General features: G+C 53.4%; 1 protein-coding gene across 6 annotated transcripts in view; it reads left to right on the top strand.

Annotated features, from left to right (window-relative positions):
- Positions 1-17,807, top strand: part of Kcnh3 (potassium voltage-gated channel subfamily H member 3) — an 18,775-nt gene continuing 968 nt past the window's right edge. Inside the window, exons 1-14 of one of the 6 annotated variants that reach the window (XM_029570625.1) lie at positions 1-129; positions 1,866-2,099; positions 2,529-2,663; positions 3,745-3,878; positions 4,294-4,537; positions 4,909-5,066; positions 5,159-5,366; positions 9,492-9,776; positions 10,023-10,222; positions 10,680-10,929; positions 14,390-14,607; positions 15,281-15,612; positions 16,777-16,883; positions 17,664-17,770. In XM_029570625.1, coding sequence (XP_029426485.1) covers positions 1,970-2,099; positions 2,529-2,663; positions 3,745-3,878; positions 4,294-4,537; positions 4,909-5,066; positions 5,159-5,366; positions 9,492-9,776; positions 10,023-10,222; positions 10,680-10,929; positions 14,390-14,607; positions 15,281-15,612; positions 16,777-16,883; positions 17,664-17,770 — 2,508 coding nt within the window. In that variant the 5' untranslated portion in view covers positions 1-129; positions 1,866-1,969. Of the gene's footprint in view, positions 482-1,865; positions 2,100-2,528; positions 2,664-3,744; positions 3,879-4,293; positions 4,538-4,908; positions 5,067-5,158; positions 5,367-9,491; positions 9,777-10,022; positions 10,223-10,679; positions 10,930-14,389; positions 14,608-15,280; positions 15,613-16,776; positions 16,884-17,663; positions 17,771-17,807 lie in introns of all 6 variants that reach the window. The other 5 variants (XM_008847555.2, XM_017801776.2, XM_008847554.2 and 2 more) reach the window with 5 other exon arrangements.

A 17,807-nucleotide genomic window follows, 5' to 3' on the forward strand; every position in this document is an offset into this window, starting at 1 on the left:
CAGGCGGCGGTGCGGGAGGTAGACTGCTGCTTCTCCCCGACAGACGGAGGGAGCTGCGGGACCGGCGCCTAGCGGAGCTGGAGCAGGAGCCACCCCGCGGCAGCAACGGGAGCCCCCGGCGGGCAAGAGGTGCAGAGAGAGTGGCGGCCGCGGGCCCTAGAGCCCGGGGTTCGTGGGCGGCGAGGGCGCGGGGGGTCGCGCGCCATGCTCCCAGCCCCGACGGCGCGGACGCCCCCTCAGGCGCAGGCAGCCGGTGAGGCCTGCGAGCCAGGGTTGGGCTTCGCCCCCCGACGGCTACGCTAGGGGGCGCGGGGCCCGGCGGGGGGCAGCCGAGGCAGGCGCCCTCCTCCGGCGCTGAGTCCCCGCGCCCCGGAGGGATGGGGCGGGCGGCCCCCGCCACCTAAGATGCCGGCCATGCGGGGGCTCCTGGCGCCGCAGAACACCTTCCTGGACACGATCGCCACGCGCTTCGACGGCACGCGTGAGTCGGCCCCTAGCCCCCTAGCTTCCGGAGTAGTGTCGGGTCAGGACTCCCATCCGCGGCTTGGCGCCCACCGGTTCTCACCTTCTCCCTCTTTCTCGCACCTCTTGAAGCTGGAACCATCCTCTCCTTCCAGGCACCGAAGGTTTCCCCAAAGATTTAAGGGTCAACACTGCTCATGGAGAGGCTAGGAGATGTCCCTGGGCGTGGGGCCGGGATGCTCTCCCTTCCCGGAAGCAGGAACCTCAGGAACCGGGACCTAGTCAGTCTGACCCATCCAGTCCTTAGATCTGGCGCTGTTGCGTTGCAAGAGCCATGCTCGCACTGGCCGAGTGAAGTGAGGCGCAGGACTTGAAGCTCATGGGCAGCGCGGTGGGCTCAAAAACCAGATTTAGAAATGAGATTTGCAAAGGAAGATAGAGTAGGCGGGACTCAGCAGAGTACCATGTGTCCAAGCCCATCTCACAGCTTAAACACACCGCCTAGGAGTGCCCACCTAGCATGGGGACTCCGGTCAGGACTGGGGAAGTTTGGAAAAGGCAACTTGAACTCCTGGACGCTGAGTTCCTGGGGCTCTGAACACCGGAAAAGTAATGAAAAACGGGGTGTGTCTTCTTCCTCCCTCACCCTCACCCGCAGTGGGGCTTCCCAGGTCTGACTAGCATCCTCCATGGTAGGATGCTTTATTGTAGATAGTGGGTAGGAACTCATCACTGAGCTCTGTCTCCCACCCTCCAGGCTTCTCCATCTGCTTTGCCAGTGTGCTTGGGCTTGCAGCCTGCTGATTCAGCACCCCTCATTCCCCGATACATGCTTGGCTCCAAGCTCTACTGTTCAGTCACTATCCATACACCCCCATTCTTGATTGCATTCACTAGTTCCTGAGTCAGGGCAGTCAGCTAGAGTGCAAACACAGTACAGGATGGACAGTGGCCTGGGCTGTCTCTCAGACCTGGTGGATCCTTGTGGGAGGAGCCAAGCTGGCATCTGGGTTAATGGAGAAATCGAAATCGGCAGAAGTAAAAGTGGGCCTAGAGCAGGTGGTACAGTCCTTTGGCCATCCCTAACACACCCCTTGTGCTCAGTGCTCAGGACACACTCCGGAGGACATAATGCCTACATATGGCTGTACTTAACCATGTGTGTTGACATGTGCTGGTTCTCAAATACACCATACACATCTGGTTGGGAGCTGGCCCTTGCAGGACATTGATACACAGATGACATGCTGAGTCCCATTCATACATAGGTTCTGGCCAGCTCACATACAGCATTCCCAGAATATGAGAAGCCTGCCCTTTGGCTGCAGCTATTTTGAAAAGCAGGGGTGGCAGGGGAAGGGCACCTTTACCTCATACCTCCTCTGAGAGGCGCTTTCTTGCAGACAGTAACTTCGTACTGGGCAATGCCCAGGTGGCGGGGCTCTTCCCTGTGGTCTACTGCTCTGATGGCTTCTGTGACCTCACCGGCTTCTCCAGGGCTGAGGTCATGCAGCGGGGCTGTGCCTGTTCCTTCCTCTATGGGCCAGATACCAGTGAGCTGGTCCGACAACAGATCCGCAAGGCCTTGGATGAGCACAAGGAGTTCAAGGCTGAGCTGATCTTGTACAGGAAGAGTGGTGAGGAATCACAGCACCAATTTGCCTCACAATTTGCCTCCCCACCTCATCTGCTGTCCCTCTCCCTTTCCCTCGTCTTGCCATGTACCCGTCTATCTATCCCCTTTCTCCATCCTACACATCATTCTGGCCCCTGTTCTCTATCATCCTCACCCTAGTCCCAACCTCCTCTTACTCCCAATCTCCAGTTCCTCACATCCAGAAAAACAATGCCCATTTCAACAGGACAGCAGTCATGTTTGCTCCCTTTTGCTCCCCTTTACCAAGCCCTCTCTTAAGTGAGCCCACACGGCTGTACACACACACACACACACACACACACACACGCACACACACGGCCCTATTCCTGCTTGTGTCTTAACCAGAGATTGTCTGTCACCTTTGGCAAGGCCAAAAATGGAAGGTAGGCTGTCTGTCTTTTGTGCTTAGGGCTCCCATTCTGGTGTCTCCTGGATGTGATACCTATAAAGAATGAGAAGGGGGAGGTGGCCCTCTTCCTGGTCTCTCACAAGGACATCAGTGACACCAAGAATCGAGGGGGCCCCGACAGCTGGAAGGAGAGAGGTGGGTGCCCTGTGGTGTTGATTTAGCTGCAGAGACTGGGTGTTGGATACCTGAGGCCTGAACTGAGCTGTGACCTCAGTGTGGGCTTTGGAGGTCCTCCTCCCCTCTTGTGCCCGCTGAGTCCCACTCTGTCAGGCTGAGAGGACCTGGGAAATCTTGGCCAAATGGTCTGGTGGAAACAAAATCAAAGAGAGACTGGGTGTTGGATACCTGAGGCCTGAACTGAGCTGTGACCTCAGTGTGGGCTTTGGAGGTCCTCCTCCCCTCTTGTGCCCGCTGAGTCCCACTCTGTCAGGCTGAGAGGACCTGGGAAATCTTGGCCAAATGGTCTGGTGGAAACAAAATCAAAGTTTTCAAGCCAACTTTGCTAAGAAATGAGATACAAACAAATGGCATCTGTGCCTAGGAAAGCACCCCTTTCCCATGAAGGCTCACCTGACTCCTTTCCGCACAGCATGCCTGATGGGGGAGCCCAGGACAAAGCCCTTTTCTAAGATCTTAGGGTCTTTCCCCCATGGGTCCTCGAAGGGCTGATGCAAGCCTTCAGGTAGGTCACAGAACTGTCATCAGACACTGCTCCAAGATCTCATTGCCATCTGGGGATGCTTGGTGTCCAGTCTATTCCTCCTCCTCCACACTCAGCCCTGGGTTGGCCTCTCCTCGGTGTCAATCTTCAGTATCCTCCTTTGTTCCCTTCACCTGGACCCTTGGCTCCTTCTCTGAGCTCCCATACACCTTGCTGATAACTGCCCCACCACCACCACATGCACACAATGGCTCTGCATCCCCACTCTGAGACCTTCTTACAGATTTCCTCTCTCAGACCTTTCTTCATTGACTCCCTTTCTTGTGTTGCTGGATGCAGACCTTCTCCTGGAAGGAGCCCCTGGGACTAATGCCTTATAAGCACCCCTAGGATTGAGTACTGAGATTGGCAAGTGACCCCTAAAGTGAGGAAAGCCTAACTCCTCACTCTGAATAGGCAAAATGGTCAATGAGCTAGATCAGTCCATGGACCAGCAACTATGTCCTATACCCAGGATCCTACACCCCAACTTCATGGGCACCTCATCTTTTGCAGGTGGTGGCCGGCGCCGGTATGGTCGGGCTAGAACCAAAGGCTTTAACGCCAACCGACGGCGTAGCCGAGCTGTGCTCTACCACCTCTCTGGCCACTTGCAGAAACAGCCCAAGGGCAAGCACAAGCTCAATAAGGTAGCTTGAGCACTAGTGTGTGTGTCAGGGTTGGAGGTAGGGTAGGGCAGGCAGAGAAGATCCAGGAGGGGAACTGAGCCCACCTTGGAGAGAATGTTCAGGGGCCAGTTGGGCCTTCAGGAATGGGAATGAAAGAGAGAACTGCCTCATGTCTGATTCAATCTAGAAGGAAGTGTTGGCTTTGGTGTCATATGGGCCTTGTTCAATCCTGGCTCCTCTCCTAAGCAGCTAAGTCATTTGCTCTCACTGATCCTCAGCTTTCTGGTCTATAGCGTAAGGTCTCTAATGCCTGTACCGAGGGCTGCTTTGAGAGTGCAGGGAGAGAACGGAGGCAAATGTCCTTCCAGACACTATCCTGACTTAGCCTCTGTCCATATCCTTTCTTGCCTACCTGGACCTGGCCCGTCTGTCTCAGGGAGTGTTTGGAGAGAAGCCAAACCTGCCTGAATATAAAGTCGCTGCCATCCGGAAGTCACCCTTCATTCTGCTGCACTGTGGGGCTCTGAGAGCCACCTGGGATGGCTTCATCCTGCTTGCCACACTCTATGTGGCTGTCACTGTGCCATACAGTGTGTGTGTGAGCACAGCACGGGAGCCTAGTGCCGCCCGTGGCCCACCCAGTGTCTGTGACCTGGCTGTGGAGGTCCTCTTCATCCTTGGTATGTGCACTCTGCGTCTTCCACCCCACCCTGTGCCAGGCACCCTTGGGCTATGGTCGGGGGTGGGGATCTTATTTTGCATGGTTTCCAGTGTCCCACAAGTATCTCTCTCACTCCTCCCCAGTTTGTGACCCAGAAGTTTCTAAATCAGGCCTACTCTCTGCCAATAAAGTGGTACAGGTCCCTGAGCCAGACACAGTCTCTGCAAGCCTCAGTTTCCTCCCCTGTGAAACAGGCATAACAGTGTGTGCCTGCTAGCTTTTACAGCTTGGTCAGGCTGTGGATGCCAAGAGCCTGAGACAGAGCAATAGTTGAGCAGGTACCCTATGCAGCTCCTGCTTATTGCTGATGCTTGCCTGTTTTCCCTCCAGATATTGTGCTGAATTTCCGCACCACATTTGTGTCCAAGTCAGGCCAAGTGGTATTCGCCCCAAAGTCCATTTGCCTCCACTACGTCACCACCTGGTTCCTGCTGGATGTCATAGCAGCTCTGCCCTTTGACTTACTACACGCCTTCAAGGTCAACGTGGTCAGTGTGGCTGGGCTGGGTGATGGGCTTTGGGTTGATACAGGTAGGGATACAGTTGGCCTGGAATGACCTCCTAGTCATTCCCATCCTAGTACTTTGGGGCACACCTGCTGAAGACCGTGCGCCTGCTGCGCCTGCTGCGATTGCTACCGAGGCTGGACCGATACTCCCAGTACAGTGCTGTTGTGCTCACCCTGCTCATGGCTGTGTTCGCTCTGCTCGCTCACTGGGTGGCCTGCGTCTGGTTCTACATCGGCCAACAGGAGATTGAGAGCAGCGAATCGGAGCTGCCTGAGATTGGTATTTAGAGACTAAGGGGAAGGGTGAATGCGTGCCTGAGAAGTGATGGCAGGTGTCAGGATGTAATCATCTGTGTGTGTGTGACCTTTGTCACATTCCTTAAGTTCTGGCCCAGCTGTGAAGGCCAGGCAAGGAGCTGCTGCCCTCACAGCTTCCTAATGCGGCAGGTGTCAGGATGTAATCATCTGTGTGTGTGTGTGACCTTTGTCACATTCCTTAAGTTCTTGCCCAGCTGTGAAGGCCAGGCAAGGAGCTGCTGCCCTCACAGCTTCCTAATGCCACCTTCTCTGAAGCTTGTCCCCATAGGTCCTCTAGGCCCTTGCCCCACTTTGTCACCTTCAGCTCTTCTCTCCCTATAGCACCTATGTGCGTGTTCTCCCTGAGCCCAAAAGGCAGTCTTTTCATCCCCAATGTCTCCTTCACCCCCACTGCCTCAGCTCCTTCCTCTGCTCTGCCACCATCTTAACTCTTGCTGAGAGTGTCCACCCTCACTATCCCACTCCAAATGCCCACAAGGCTGTGGTGACTTTCTGTGACTGAACCCTGGTCCTTGGTAAAGTGTCTGTAGCACCTGACTCTGCCAGTCACACTTGCTATGTGAGGTGTGGTGCTGGGCTGGGTCCCTCCAGGTCAGAAGGACTCTCTCCTCCCTCCTCACCTTGGTACCCTTCATATGCCACTGATGCCACCACAGGGACATTCAACTTATATCCTTCTCTCTTAACCATGTGTTCCAGCCATTTCTAACTCCTAGTGCATCGCAAAATAAGCATACCCTCCTCCCACACCTAGCCCTGACAGTTTCTCAGGACTGACACTTGGTCAGTGCCCAGCTGCTCAGTTGGCTTTCATGTCCAGTGTCCAATGATTCCTCAGTGAGGTCACTGGACATCCAGGTGAGTCTTAGAAACCTGCTTTGATCAGCTCCCCAAGAGATGATGAGGCTCCTGTGACTCTTCCTCCCCGGCCCCTGCCACCCTTGTCAAGTGCATGGAGACAGTATGTGCCCAGGGGACCCACTTGGCTATTCCCCTGAGCCCTTCAGTTGCTGAGCATGTGGAAACCGGGACACTCCAGCAGTGCCAGATCCTTGGCACCTGCCCTTCACAGGGGGGAGTTGATGGTGGAGGTAGCACTAGGGTCAGCAAACACCTTGACCCTGTCTCTATCCCTCCAAATAGCTTTGAAGTACTAAATCCTCAGATAAGCTACCGCTCCTTGCAATAGACACAGGCACCCTTGGTCTTAAGTATGCAAGGCTTCTCTGTTCTAACCACCTCATAGGGGTAGCTGATCTGCTATCAAAATCATCTGAGCTGTGCATGGTACCTGATGTCTGTAATCCCAGCTCTAGCAGCGACTAAGGCAGGAGGATCAAGATTTTGAGGCTAGCCTGGGCCACATAGCAAGACTTTGTCTCAAAATAAAACAAAACCAGGGCAGGTGATAATGGTTCAAGAGGTAAAGGTACTTGCGCCAAGTCTGGTGAGCTGAGTTTTCCCCCTGGGATCCACGTGGTGGAAGGAGAGAACCAACCCTCACAAGTTGTCCTCTGACCTCCACACCTGCACCATGACATGTGCACACAGGAAGGGAGGGAGGGAGGGAGGGAAAGAGAAGAAGGAAAGAGAAGGGAGAAAAAAATTTTTTTAATTTGTTATTGAATTTTTGTGTATTTCATACAATCTTTATACCTCCATTCCCGCTGGCACCCTCCCATAATCCCCCCCCACTGGAATTCATACATTTGTCATTGTCATTTGTATTAAGGCCTATCATGTCAAGTTAGGGTCCCCAGATGTTTCTCAGTGCAAGTTCATCTACTGAGGTCTAGTCAGCTTATCTAGAGTCCCTTGCTTTAGGAAGATCAGCTCTTCCTCACCCAGCGATAATCAGTTACCAATATTGCTTCAGCTAAGATTGGGGTCTGCTGTCCATTTCCCCAGTTCTGTGCTGGCTTTTTGTCTGCTTTAGTATGCATGGGACTTGTGTGTGCTGACACCATTGCTGTAGATTCAGATGAGCAGTTCTCAGGAGTTTGTAGGACGCTACTTCCATACAGTCCTGCACCTCTTCCCTGGCTCTTACAACATTTCTGCCCCCTCTTCGGCAATGTTCCCCGAGCCCTGGGTGAGCGAAGATTAATATAGGCGTCCTGTCCAAGAACCAGCATTATGCAAACTCTTAATCTCTAAGCTTTGGCCACTTACGACCTTTTGTGTTCCTGGTACTCTATTATACAAGGGAGCTTCAGTAACGAGAATTGAGAGATTCATTAGTGACCTCTATGTGCTGTGAACTGTAGGTATAGAGGTTGCATTGTAGATGGATCACTTAGGTCTGGGAAATTCATAGGCAATGTCTGTGTGTGACCAATTTTGATAGTTGGTAATAGTCTCCATCGGGTTTAGAAGCTTCTTTGATGAGTGGTGCCTAGGATATTTGTCTGTAAATAGAAGGATGCATATTTTGCACATAATAAGAAATTACATTAGTCTAGGGATGTGATAGTCTTGAGGTTTTCTCTAAGATCTATGACCTCTCCAGCTATGTGTATTTGGTTATGTTACAGTACCACACTTGAGTTTCCTCCTGTTGAGTGGACTTTTAGTCCAATTAGGTAGCTGTCGATTGCCCCCAAGATAAAAGCGCCCCTGCTGCACAATGATGTGTGCCATGCTGGCCACTGACGTGGTTATTTGGGCTTGTTGATGTTTTCCCTTGGGAAAACTTTTTCTTTTAATTTAAAAAAAATTTATTTTATGTATATGAGTGTGTTGACTGCATGTATGTGAGTGCACCCAGGTCGTGCAATGCCGTGGAGGTCAGAAGAGGGTTTCAGATTCCCCTGGAACTGGAGTTAAGGATGGTTCCTAGCTGTCATGTGGGTGCTGAGAATCAAACCCCTCCTCTGCAAAAGCAGTCAGTGCTCTTAACTGCTGAGCCATCTCTCCAGCCCCCGGGAAAACTTTTTAAAAAACATCTCCGTATCTTTTTAAGACTAAATCCACATCTCTTCCAGAAAGCCATTGAGCCCCTGCCCCATAGCACTTAGGTTTGATCCCTCTCCTGTGGCACCTTTGGGGCGTAGCTACAACCTATAGTAGGTACTTGTGCCCCTGCACTGGAGCCCTGATAACTGCATTCAGCTGCTGAGGGAAATGTGTGTGTGGATAAGAGGACAAGTGTGGGGACCACATGCAGCAAGTGTTAGGGAAAGTGTGACACAGGATCTGTGTGTTGCACTTGCCCTAAATTCAGCCTCCACCCAATGGTCCATTGTGTGTGTGTGTGTGTGTGTGTGTGTGTGTGTGTGTGTGTGTGTGTGGTGTATGCCTGCCTGCCTGAAGCCTCTTGAGTAGATTCACTTTGTGCAAGTGTGTCTGTCATCGCTGCCTATGTGTCAGTGTGTGGTCACCTGTGGATGTTTGCCTCTCAAGTATTCACAGGCCTTTTCAGTATGAGTGACTGGCTGTGTCTGGGCATCTGTGGGAGGTTTACATGTGTGCCCTTGACTTCTCTACTGTGTGAGGCATTTGTCATGCGTCAGTGATGTCTGTGCACTCATCCATGTGGGTGTGCTAGAGAGAGCCAATGTGAGATTGGGTGGTTTGTGGGGTGGAGGGACAGAGTGTGGCTGGATGGGCAGATACTGGGGTTTTCAGGAGCAGACGGACTTAGAAAAAGGAGAAATAGTGAGTGGACAGGGCAGAGGAGATGGCGTTAGCCCTTGTTTTGGGGACCAGGTTGTGGCTGAATGCAGTGAGCAGCCACCACCCCTACTAGCCTCTTTACTGGTCCATTTAGCTCTTGATGGGTGCATTCTGTGAGACTGATACTAGCCCTGGGAAATGGGAGGGAGTCTCCTTCCTCTACCTGTGGCACCGATCAGAGCCAGCTGGAGAGGTGACAGTCTCTCCCCTATTGCTGAAGTCAGTTGAGTGGATGGATAAGGCTGTTCTGAGGGAGCAGAGAAGAGGAAGTGACAGAAACTACTGGGGTGGCCTTGCATGTCCATGTCTCTCACCTTTGGTGGTGCCAGCCAGTACACCTGTACCCTCAGAGCAGCAGAACTGTCTCACCTTCTCAGGGCCTCCCTCCCTCCCTCTCCCCCTCCCCCCTCAGGCTGGCTGCAGGAGCTGGCCCGCCGGTTGGAGACTCCCTACTATCTGGTGAGCCGGAGCCCGGCTGGAGGGAACAGTTCTGACCAAAGTGGCAACTGCAGCAGCGGCAACAGCAACGAGACCAACAGGACTGGACTCGAGCTTCTGGGTGGCCCGTCGCTGCGCAGCGCCTACATCACCTCCCTCTACTTTGCACTCAGCAGTCTCACCAGCGTGGGCTTTGGCAATGTGTCAGCTAACACGGACACCGAGAAGATCTTCTCCATCTGCACCATGCTCATTGGAGGTGAGGCTGGCCAGTAGCTCCCTGGGTCCTCACCAGCCTTCCGTTTCTAGGCGTCCCCTCCCTGCCCACCTTCCCCAGGGCCCCCAGGACTGGAGGTTCTGCCTTTGGTGGCGCACCAGGCCAGGACTGGGGAGATGCACACTGGGGCCCATTGCCCTGCCTAGGAACATGAGGATTGGGATAGGTTTGCAGAACATGGTACGGGGCCTGACCTGTGGATAACCTCCTCTCATCACTCTTCCCTAGCCCTGATGCACGCAGTGGTGTTTGGGAATGTGACAGCCATCATCCAACGCATGTATGCCCGCCGCTTTCTGTACCACAGCCGCACTCGTGACCTGAGAGACTACATCCGCATCCACCGCATCCCCAAGCCCCTCAAGCAGCGCATGCTTGAGTACTTCCAAGCCACCTGGGCTGTCAACAATGGCATCGACACCACTGAGGTGTGGCTGCCTACTGGGCTGGTCCTTCTAGCCTTTGCTTCCTCAAGGGGTTTCTGCTTGGCCTAAAAGATCAGGAGTGCGGTTGGGGCGGGCGCGTGGGGAATGCAGAATTTTGGTCTTCCTGGTCTCTTGCAGGGACAGCACCCACACATGAGACAGAGCAGAACCCCAGTTGGTTCTGAGGGCTCTGTGCTCAATGATGTTCCAGCCCGAGACCAGAAAGAGGAAAGGAGCTGGGCAAGACGGGGTGTGGAGGGGGCAGGAGGGGACAGCAAAGAGCCTCTCTGGTTAACTGCACCCTCTGCAGCTTAATGCTATGGGGAGTGCTCAGGCCTTCCTCCAGTCTCCTTAGCGCTGTGTTGTGCAGGGTCGCTCAGGCCTTCCTCCATTCTCCTGCGAGGAGCTGGCTGGAGGGGGCCTCCTCTTTTGCCACTTTAACACCCCAGTCTGCTTGCAGTTGTTGCAGAGCCTCCCAGATGAACTTCGGGCTGACATCGCCATGCACCTGCACAAGGAGGTCCTGCAGCTGCCACTGTTTGAAGCTGCCAGCCGAGGCTGCTTGCGGGCACTATCCCTGGCCCTGAGGCCCGCCTTCTGCACACCTGGGGAGTACCTCATCCACCAAGGCGATGCTCTCCAGGCCCTCTACTTTGTCTGCTCAGGTTCCATGGAAGTGCTCAAGGGGGGCACCGTCCTTGCCATTCTAGGTTTGTATGGGTGAGAGAGAGGGACTTGGGGGCTTGTGTGTAGGGAGTCCATGGGCCAGTCTTCAGAAAAACCAGAGATGGGGAGTACACAAAGCCACTGACGGGGGGAACAGGCAGCATGGAGTCAGGAGTAACCAGAGTCCTGGACAAAGCTCAGAGAAGACCCAGTGATTACAAGGTGGCAGCACAGGAGGTGATGTTCCTTGGAGGAGGCAAGTGGAGGCCAGCTTTAAAGAAGAGCCAGTGTGGGAAGGGATGGAGGAGCAGTGCTTCCTGTAAGAAAGGAAGCCTGGGAGACAGTGTTCTGGCAGGGCTAAAAGTAGGGCAGATGTGGCTTTCCCGAAGCAGGTCACAGGGCAGGCCCAGAGCCCTAACAGGTGACAGGAGAGATCAGCCTCCACAAGGCAGGGTAGACTCACACATCCTTCCCTTAGCCAAAGAAAGAAGGGAAGTGAGCCATCGGTTTCCTAAACAAGGACAGGAGATCGCCCCTGAGGGGTAGATGTATAACAGTGCCGAGCACAAGTATCTCACAAGGCACTGTCCCTGCCCAATCCTTCCATATCAAGTCTCTCCAGAAACACAAAAACCATTATTCCCATTTCACACAGAAGGGTACTGAGCTCAGAGAGGCTGACACAGCTAGAGACTGGCTATTGGGGCTGAAATCTAGTCTGCCTGGCTAAACCTCATGAGTCTTACATGGTATCCCTGGGTGCCCTGTAAGAGTGGGGACCACAGAAAGGGAAGCACTTCAGGGCTGGATGCATGCATAGGCATTAGGAAAATATATCCAAGCTCTCTGGGCAGTTCAGTGTTACACCCATGAAAAGCCTGTAAAGTGGGGAGCATGCTTCTGCAGTTGTAGGAGATTCTCAGTGGTGACCCCAGAAGGCAAGGGACAGAGACATGCCTGGGTAATTGAGGTGGGCTCATATACCATTAGGAAGGAAGGTACTGCTGACCTGGTCATAGCCAAGGTCACTGTAGGGACATCTGGAGCCCAGAAGGTTGAGGTTTATCACTACCTGGTAGTCCATAACAAAGCACTGATGTTCATCCTTAATCCCTTGAGGAGGACGACCCTTCAAGAGCATTAGAAGAAAGAAATGTCACCCAGGGGCTTGGAGCCTGAAGGGAGGGTGACAGGCTGTTAATGGGCTTATTTTCCACCTTTCATGAATCCAGCTTTCTGAGCCCAGATGCAATTTATGCTGGGACTGAGAAAATGGAGTCATGGCCAGGTGTGGTGGCATACGCCTGGAGTTCAAGCCACGTGGGATACTGAGGCAGGAGGATTGCTTGAGCCCAGGAGCTAAGCAACATAGTAAGACCACGAGAAAGGGGATAGGGAGGAGATGAGAGGGAAAGAGAGGGACAAGAAGGGAGGGAGGAAGGGAAGGGAGGAAGGCAGAGAGGCAGGCTTGGGTATAGCTGGGTATAGCTTAGTTGGCAGTGTGCTTGCCTAGCACCCAGAAGGCTCTGGATTCAATACCCAGCATTGCCAAGCATGGTGGTGCACGCCTTTAATCCCAGCACTAGGGAGGTGGAAGCAGGAGAATCAGGGATTCAAGGTAATCCTGGGCTACATAGAGAGGCCAGCCTGGGAGAAATGAGACCTTGCTTCATAAAACAGAAGGGCGAACAAAAAGAAGGAAGAAAAGAAGTTACCTTTCACAAGTATGGCTGGTAATCCTAAAGGAACTGAGAACTGGAGAGATTAGAAGGGTGGGAGGATAGACAGCTGTAGACTGATCAATCCAAAGCAAGACCATTTGAGTGGCTTATGGGCTGTTGTTCAGTGCTGGGAGCTGGTGCAGGTCTTCCCAGAGCAGTGCACCACCAAGTGGCCTCAGTCTTGGCTCAGCCCTGTGCCCCTAGAATGTCCCAAGTACCACAACTTGTGCTCCTGTGATCCATCTCGTGCCACCCTCCATGTTCTCTATAAGTCATTTCCCCCTTGATATGGTGGCTCTGAACGCCCCCATGAATGACTGGTTCTGATCCTGATCATGACCTGGGTGCTTTGTTCTGTGTTTGCTATGTAGCTCAGACTGAACTTGTGGTTGGCATCTTTTCTTAGCCTCCACATGCTGGGATTGTATGTGTAGCACCATACCCAGCTACGACCTGATTTTCTGCTCTGTTTTCCCCACATCTCCCTACCTGCTTCCTCAGCTGGGCATTCAGGTGCATCCAGCCCACTCCTGGGAGCTGGGACTGGCCTTGTAGTCACCAGTAGTAATTTTGGCCCCAACCTGTTTGTGAGCTGATTCAGCCACATACCGCAAAGCCCATGAGAGAGCATAGCAATTGAATCCTGGAGGCTCTGGCCCCGGTGCCAACAGCAGCCTCTGATCCCTGTGACTCTGTCCTCAGTCCCTTTTCTTACTTTCATATTCACTTCTTGGATGAGGACTAAATTGTACTTACTATTTCAGATGACCCAAGACAGCTCATTCCTTGGAGGATCCCATTGCAATCCAAATAGCTCTCAAAAGGTTCCAAAAAGCCTGAAACCGAGAAGATAAAACTTAACTGAGGTGCGTTTTGCACTCAAGTTTGAACGGAAGGCCACAGACATTTAAAAGAGGCCTGTAGGGTGACAGCAGCCACCTGCCTTGTTCCTTAAGGCTATGAACAGCCTTTCCAATCACCTAGCCAGTTGGGCAGAGCTGCCTCTCCACTGCAGCAGTGATGTTCTCTTGCCAGCTCTGTCTCCGATGAAGCATCTGCATTAACTCACTTGACCCTTACCATCTGGGCCACAGACACCCTGGACATTGATTCTAAGATACCCCTCCCCCCATCCAATATCCCCAAGGCTGCAGGACATAATTAATGCCATGTTACAGTTGCTGCCAGTCAGGTCGGAGTCTCAGCCTAGCGTTGGAAGACCCTCTGTGGACCTCTGTGGTGAGACACACAAGGGACCCTTGCTTGGAAGAGGCAGTCAGGGCTGGGGACAATGTCAGCAGAGCTGCCCGACATTTTCACTGTGCCCCACAGAGCACCAAACTCCTGCTTACAAACTCTGGTCCTTGGACAGGCTGCACCCAAATCACCTGGGGACCTTTAAGAAAATCAGATTGTGGGGTCTTCTGTAGAAATAGTGATAAAGGTAGGGGTCAGGCCCAGAAATCTGATTGGCCTAATTCCCCCAGGCTAGTCTAATCAACAGCCTGTCTGTGAACTATAGGAATTGATGACTATTCAGCTTCAGAACTAAGATGCAGAGTTTCAGCCCAATTGTCTTGACCTTGGAAGTGTTTGAGAGCCTGGATCCCTGTATTCACACCTAGTCTGTGTGGGAGCCACTGAAGCCTAGATAGTGAGGATGGGGCCCCCCTGCTTCTCTCTGTACTGGCACAGTAGGGGAAGTTTGCTCAGTCTACAGTCCGCCTCCCCTCTCCTAGTGGCTGGGGGTCCTCGCTTGCTGACCTTTGCTTCCTCTCCCTAGGGAAGGGTGATCTTATTGGCTGTGAGCTGCCCCAGCGGGAGCAGGTGGTAAAAGCTAATGCTGATGTCAAGGGGTTGACATACTGCGTCCTACAGTGTCTGCAGCTGGCTGGGCTGCATGAGAGCCTTGCACTGTACCCTGAGTTTGCTCCACGCTTCAGCCGTGGCCTCCGAGGGGAACTCAGTTACAACCTGGGTGCTGGGGGAGGCACTGCAGAGGTGAGAGTGCTGGGTATGTGCATGGAGGGTGCCAGGGAGCATGTGAAATGGGCAGGGGCTGGAGTTGGTGGGTGTATAGAGGGAGGCATGGGCCTGTGTTAAACCCCCACCTCCACCCTGCCCCAGGGCAGGAATCCACCCTCTGCTCTTTCACACCACTTTTAGAAGCCAGCCCAGCCATACTCAGTCACCAGCCTGGCTCTTTGGCTCATCAGACACACTGGACCTGTCCAGGGGCAAAGGCTCCTGTGAAGGGAGCCAAGGGCACTGGTAACAGATGACACTTGTAGGCTGCTGATTGAGGGTGGTCAGAAGGCTGGGGAGGGACAGACACTGGCCCTGGAGGCTGCTTCTGAGCAGAGCCCTGTGGCACCCCCCTGCCTCTCTATGGCAAAATAGCATGTTCTGAGGGCCTTTGGACTTTGCTGAATTGTGTCACTAGTTCTAAGCAAGTTTTTAGTACACACTTCTTAGATAGTCCTGTTAGCCTGAAGGGGGTGGTGTGCCCACATTTGGCTAGAATTTGTGCCTCTACGGCTTAGGGACTACACTGTGGCAGCAGGGCGTTTCCTGTTCCTGGGCTCATCTCTCCATGAGAGATAATGGCTTGGTAGGGGAGGTAAGTGGAACTCAACAGTGACTATCCATGTTGATGCCCTGTTCCCGTCTCCAGGTGGACACCAGCTCTCTGAGTGGTGACAACACCCTCATGTCCACACTGGAGGAGAAGGGGACAGATGGGGAACAGGGGCCCACAGCCTCACCAGCCCCAGCCGATGAGCCCTCCAGTCCCCTGCTGTCACCTGGCTGCACCTCCTCGTCCTCAGCTGCCAAACTGCTATCCCCACGTCGAACTGCACCCCGGCCACGTCTAGGTGGCAGAGGGCGGCCAAGCAGGGCAGGGGCTTTGAAGCCTGAAGTTGGCCCATCTGCTCACCCACGGAGCCTAGAGGGGCTGCGGCTGCCCCCCATGCCATGGAATGTGCCCCCGGACTTGAGTCCCAGGTGAGCAAGCCTGGGACCCCATGGCAGGATTGTGGTGATGAGGTGGAAGCCCCAACCAGGCACACCCTGACCCTGAGTATTGCCCATCTTTCCACGTTTGAGACAGTTTCACTACGTAGCCCAGAATGGTGTCCCTCATGATCCTCCTGCCTCTACCTTCCAAGTGCTGGGATTACAGGTATGCATCACCACACCTGGCTTTATTCCTCCCTTTTTTTTTTTTTTTTTTTTTTTTTTTTTTACAGGGTCTCCCTATGGCCCTAACTGTCCTGGAACTCACTACGTACCAGGCTGGTCTTGAACTCAGAGAGATCCGCCTGCCTCTGCCTCACAAGTGCTGGGATTAAAGGCATGCCTGTGAGAGGCCGAAGATCATCATAGCAGAAGCCGAGCGAAGAGTAAGACAATGTTGTGGGGCGCTCAAAGTGTTCAAAGAAATGGTTCCATGCCTCAAAGTCTGCACCCTGTGAAACTATCCTTATTTTGAGACGGGGTCTCCCTGTAGCCCCAACTGGCCTGGAACTCGCTATGTAGATCAGGCCAGCCTCGATCTCATGAAGATCTGCCTGCCTGCCTCTGCCTCCCAAGTGTTGGGATTAAAGGCCTGTGCCACCGTTCCTGGCCGCCTTCCCTTTTTTAAAGAAAAAAAAAATTATTTTTACTTTTAATTATGTGCCTATGTGTGTGTGAGAGTGGGTTTGTACCTGAGTGTGATGCCCATGGGGGTCAGATTCTGCTGGAGTTATAGGTGGCTGTGAGTTGTTCCATGAGGGTGCTAGAAACCAAACTCACATCCTCTACAAGACCAGTACACGTTCTTAACCACTGAGCCATCACTCCAGGCCCCATCCTTCCATCTTAACTCCTTTTAGCCTACATGGTCCAAGCCTGTCTCCAAGAAGCCCTCCCCAAGTCCTGCTGCCCGCCCTCCCTTGTTGGTGGGACACAGCCTGAACTCTTGTCATCTCATGTTCTGGCTTACTCTTCAGTTAAACTGCAAGCTCACCGGGAAAGGGATTGTGTGTTAACCTCTTGGGATGCCAGGTCCCTGACTGGCTCTGAGCTACTGCAGCCTCCACATGTGAACACTGGAACACCTCACCCCCGTGACATCACAGTGCTGCCAGCTGATGTGTTGTTTTCTGTTATTTGTTGGGTCCACAGGGTTGTAGATGGCATCGAGGATGGCTGTACTTCTGACCAGCCCAAGTTCTCTTTCCAAGTGGGCCAATCTGGCCCAGAATGTAGCAGCAGCCCTTCCCCTGGATCAGGTACTGGGTTCGGGGGACAGAGTGTGTTGGTGGGTGGCCCCTTTACCCTGTAGACCTCAAGCACCATTGGTCTCTAAACCTGGTTTTAGAGGAACTGGCAGGTGGCGGACTGCCTGGAAGCCCTCTTGCCCTCATGAGGGCTGGGAGGGGCTGGTGCTGGTAACTGGGATCTAGACTTGGATACCTGCTCTGCTGGCTCTCTAACAGTACAGACTTGGCTTCTTCGATTCAGTTTCCTGTCTATAAAATGGGTTGTTGTGCATGTTAAATAACAGAACGTAACTCAAACCCTTAGCACCAGGCTTGCCTCCCTGGGAGCACAAGCTGGGAAAACAGGGTTGAAGCTGATTCTGGGCATTACCAGGCAGCCTGGGAAGTGGACAGATCTTGCTGGGATGGTTCATTTCCCTGGAAGACAGAACAAAGGACAAACACAAAGACCTTTCTGAAAGGCATAGTGGCACTCAAACTGTGGTCCCAGCAGAGTGAGGCAAAGTTAGGAGCTTAAGACCAGCCTTGGCTATTTAGCAAGTTTGAGGCCAGCCTGGGCTACATGGGACCATATCTCACCCTGCCTCCCAAAGAAACAACCTCCTGAGGGGAGGAGAGCCCTAGGCAGTGTTACTCAGGGCTGCAAGGAGGGGTTTTCATCTTGTGTTGGAAATTTAGGCAAAATTCAGTAACTCAAAACAAGGCCAGGAGGGGGCTGAGTCTTGCTGGGTCAATGCTGTCCGCCCTAACGGTCAAGGCCTCAATTCCATGCTGTCTGTCTCTTACCAGCTCTGGCTGATAACCCCATCCTATCCACAGAGAGTGGCCTGCTCACTGTCCCCCTTGGGCCCAGTGAGGCGAGGAGCACAGATACACTGGACAAGCTGCGGCAGGCGGTGGGTGAGGGGTGAGGTGGGAACAGGGAGGGAAGGG

The sequence above is a fragment of the Nannospalax galili genome, unplaced genomic scaffold (genome assembly GCF_000622305.1).
Source record: "Nannospalax galili isolate Female #2095 unplaced genomic scaffold, S.galili_v1.0 scaffold1143, whole genome shotgun sequence".
Classification (NCBI taxonomy): Eukaryota; Metazoa; Chordata; class Mammalia; order Rodentia; family Spalacidae; genus Nannospalax; species Nannospalax galili.